General features: G+C 51.1%; 1 protein-coding gene across 1 annotated transcript; it reads right to left on the bottom strand.

Moving 5' to 3' along the window:
- Positions 1-242: 242 nt before the first annotated feature.
- LOC109775398 (uncharacterized) lies at positions 243-1,063 on the bottom strand. The gene has a single exon (XM_073507771.1). The coding sequence runs from the start codon at positions 996-998 to the stop codon at positions 459-461; it is 540 nt and encodes a 179-aa protein (XP_073363872.1). The 5' UTR covers positions 999-1,063; the 3' UTR covers positions 243-458.
- Between the last annotated feature and the right edge of the window lie 3,141 nt (positions 1,064-4,204).

Genomic DNA, 4,204 nt, shown 5'->3' with positions numbered 1-4,204 from the left:
GTTGCTCCAGGTATGATGTCGTTTGTTTGTCATGTTCATGACTTGTAGTAATGACTTTGTGTTCCCCCGTTGTAATCTTAATCGTTTGTTTGTCATGTTCATGACTTGCTGGCCGCGTTTGGAAGCCCTGTAAGTACCATATTATAGCTCTGATCTCTTTGGTTTATCTATAAGATTCAACCCTAAACTCTAAACCGGCTAAGTTTCAACCCTGAACCATCAAAACCGGATATATTACTTGATTTATTACGATAACTTCTTGTTTCCCGTAGAAAAATCACACTGATATTACAAACACTGGTAAGAAGGATACACCGTGACACACGCAGATCCGTCTGTCCTTCTTATAATCGTGTTATTCTGAACTCTGCTGAGTTCTGCAGACACTGAAATCGTAAATAGCACACGGTGACAGAACGAAATCATGGGGATTTCAATGGAGTCGGATGGAGTTCTGTTTACGGCAGGGCCTTGGTCTCCGGCTTGTGCGGGTTGTGCTTCTTCTTGTGGTGGCCGCCGCCGTGGGACTTCTTCCCGATGTCGGGCGGGGTCGAGGGGCAGAAGGCCGACGCGCACTCCGGGGACGCCACCGACGGCGTGGCAGTGGTCTTGGCGCCGGCAACGACGCCGAAGGTGGTGGCGCCCTCGGACAGCGGCACGATCTTGGACGGCTCCTGGCCGGGGCACGGCGCATTGGAGGCGGCGCTGTGAAGCTGCACGACGCAGTCGGCGCCGTGGAGGTCGGTGGCCAGGGGCACGCTGAAGGCGCCGGTGCGGTCGAGGCCGCCCACCGCCTTGCTCTCGTACTCGCCCTCGACGTTCCTGCACTTGATCGCCACGCGGAGACGCTTGAACGTTTCCTCGGCCTTCATGTCCTTCCTGGTGCAGCCGGCGCACTTGGCCAGGCCGACCACCACGGAAGCCGCGTCGGCGTTGGCGACGGCGGCCGCCAGCAGCACCGCGCAAACGCCGAGGAAGAATGCTGTCGGAGCTGCCATGTTCGAGTCTCTTCTCTGAACTCAGCTGCCTGCTGGCATCAAGTGGCAGCTCGATGGATGGATGGATGGAAGAGGCGACGCATGGCTTATATAGGCCTCCGCTCCGCATTGGTCGGCAGCGGCACAGCTCGATGGATGATCTGGTTGAATGCTCCGATGGTGGTGGTGGTCGGCCGTCGATCGGCGCAGTGAAGCGAGACAAGGACAGACCGGCTGATTTGGCGCGCCGAATTTGCAGATGGCGAATTAAAACTCCGTCGGCTGATCACGCCATGCACTGCATGCATGCATGCGTCGACCGTCGATTTGATCAAGGCTCTTGATCCGCTGATCAACATAGGTGACAATTGACACCAATGTCTGAAGGGTCACGGATTTACCTCTGTGTTTACAAGTGCCATAGTTTGCCCTTACAAGGAAAACTGGAACATAGTTGTGTGTGTGCGAGAAAACTTCCAATCTATTTATCAACTGTCAAAGTAGTACAAAGATCATCAGAAGTAAAAAACACATCCAGGTCCGTTGACCACCTAGCGACGACTACAAACACTGGAGCGAGCCGAAGGTGTATATTCGATAGACGATGTTCACTCTCTTCAGGGTGATAAGGCATCATTGTATGAAGGTTGTTATCACTTCAGAAAATAATTCGCAGCACGAACAATTCCATATTTATAAATATATATGTTTTAGATGTCTACCCATACCCCAATGAACGATGAACAGAGCTCTGCCTGTCTCATAAAGACCAATATATACAACAGATTAGCACCTTAGTAGTGATAGAATAAAACGCCGGCTTGCAATCCCAAGATGGACTGTTTAAAATGCACATGGACTTGTACATAGCGGGGAAACCTTCACCAGCTAATCATTTCTATAAGAATTTATAGCTTTGTCCTCATGTTTCTATAAGTGATGGATGGTCCAGCATCATTTCTTTAACCCATTGTCATGTCACCTGTGTAAGCATACATGATACACCTAGCATTTGTTCACCTTGTGAAGTTCATCAAATACTATCAAAATGATGCAATCAAAGAACTCAGGTATAACATACTCCCTCTGTAAATAAATATAAGAGTGTTTAGATCACTACTTTAGTAATCTAAATGCTCTTGCATTTCTTTACGGAGGGAGTAGGTTTTTTTAGTTATGGGCAAAGTATTAAAACTTCATACTGAACATTTTGGTTGCAAATAATGGTATATCCCTATGTGCAAAGCAGCTGTGAATGCACTGAGACAGATAGCTTTAGTCTTCGAAACAACATTGATTTTTTTTTCAAATCTACCACAACTGTTATGGCTGGAAAAAGGAAACTTGAACATTTGAAATCCACAACCGTTGCTACTTGCTATGCCTGGTAGCCTGGTACAAAGGGAACTTGTGTGGGCAATGTCATTTGACTTTTCAAAGTGATCTAGTGAGATGATAATTCAGGAGAAGTATGCATACCTGCTGCTGAACTGGTTCACCTCACACAACTCCCAAAGACATTTCAACAAACACCTTCACACCATCAATCTTTGTATATAGCAGCTACAAAGCACCGATATGTGCAGGTCCGCCGTGTCTGCATACAGAATGCAGGCGATAATCGCATCCTTGGAGTACCCTGTTTTCTGAGTTAAAACTTTTGAATAGATAGATGGATGCACGGAAAGATTTGAAAATGCAAATGATTTCAAACAGAGATAATGTGTTCTATCACATCCAGTTAACAAGTGTGAACAACTATCAGTAAATGAGAGCAAATAGGTTTACTGTGTAGGTCTGTCCAAATAACTAGACAGTAGCTACCTCACAAAATCTCCACGGTTAATCAAATGACATGCACCTGAACACCAACTGATAAGCAAATGGACCTAGGCACAGAAGTTGTCCAGGCCACCGCCTCAAAAGTGGGTCTGGTCGCCTGATTTAGTGACCATCCGAGGACCATTTCACGAAGCAGGGGACGTAACTCGTAAGGCAGACACGGGAGATAACGGCGACTTTCAAGACTGCTGATATGCTGCACTTTCCGGGTATCCATGTCGTACGACATGAGCGACCATGACCTCTCCTCCCCGCCGGTAAAGAAAACCAGATTACATTCCGGATGGATTGCAACCGACTCGTAGATCTCGGTGGGTATGCGACGAGGCGTTCCTAGCAGACCCGGAAAGTCCACGGTGTGCTTCAAGGTCCACTGGCCACTGGCATATTCCTCGAGAACCCAAACAGATAGTTGCCAATCTTTGTCATAGTCTATGCATACAAGGTGTAAGCGCCCCTGAGACAGCCCTATGGCAGCAGGTTTATTGTCCTCCGGCATTGGGATTTCCCCCCATGTTTGTCGCTTGGTGTCCAGCGTGACGATCGAAGAAGAGTAGTAGGCACTCAAATGCAAAGTGCCATTGAAGAAGACATACCCTAAATCGTCACCGGCAAAACCAAGGTGACCACACTCGCTCAGCAGGGATGCCCAGCGTCCAGTTTCTGACGAGTAAACCTCGACTCCGCCGCTCTCCGATGGTTTCACAAACACCGCAAAGTAGGATGGAACTATTGCAGGATCGAAACAGAGACAGATGTTGCCATCCCGTTGGTCGCCATGTGAGGCGGGCACGGGCAGCACCGCCTAGATCTCCTTAGTCGCAGGGTTGCACACAATGTACTCCGCCGGAGACGGCGGCCTCTCCCAGTGGGCGGAGCAGAGGAGGATGCCATTGCAGCAGTGGATGAGCGTGAGGCTTCTGTAGCCGCGCTGGCGCAGAAAGGGCAGACATGAGTCGATGAGGGGCCGGCCTCTCCCGGACAGATTGCGAAAGCCGAGGAGATGGCCGTCGCGGCTGTGGCAGACGGAGCCGCGGCGGCGCGCGTCGCGGGAGTGGCAGAAGAAGCCGGAGAGGGTCTGCGGCGACCTGCGGAGGACGCGGCGGTCGGAGCAGAGCGCGCGCCACGACCTCGACACGCACCTGAAGCGGAAGAGCGATCTGTACGGCACCCGCGGCAGGACCATCTCCGCAAGAAGGTCGGCGGGGAGGCTCGCCGCGGGCCGCCGCTGCTACTTCAGCTTCTGAATCTCCTTCCTCCTCCTCTTGGCCACCCCGCATCCGACCTGCCGCAGATGGGTCAAGAACCAGAAGGGGCTCCTCCCGGCTCTCAGGAACGGCGGGGGACGCTGCCGCGGACGGGGTGGGGGGATCGCCGGAGGGTGC

Source organism: Aegilops tauschii, chromosome 2, assembly GCF_002575655.3.
Source record: "Aegilops tauschii subsp. strangulata cultivar AL8/78 chromosome 2, Aet v6.0, whole genome shotgun sequence".
Classification (NCBI taxonomy): domain Eukaryota; kingdom Viridiplantae; phylum Streptophyta; class Magnoliopsida; order Poales; family Poaceae; genus Aegilops; species Aegilops tauschii.
This window is presented reverse-complemented; position numbering and strand designations above follow the sequence as displayed.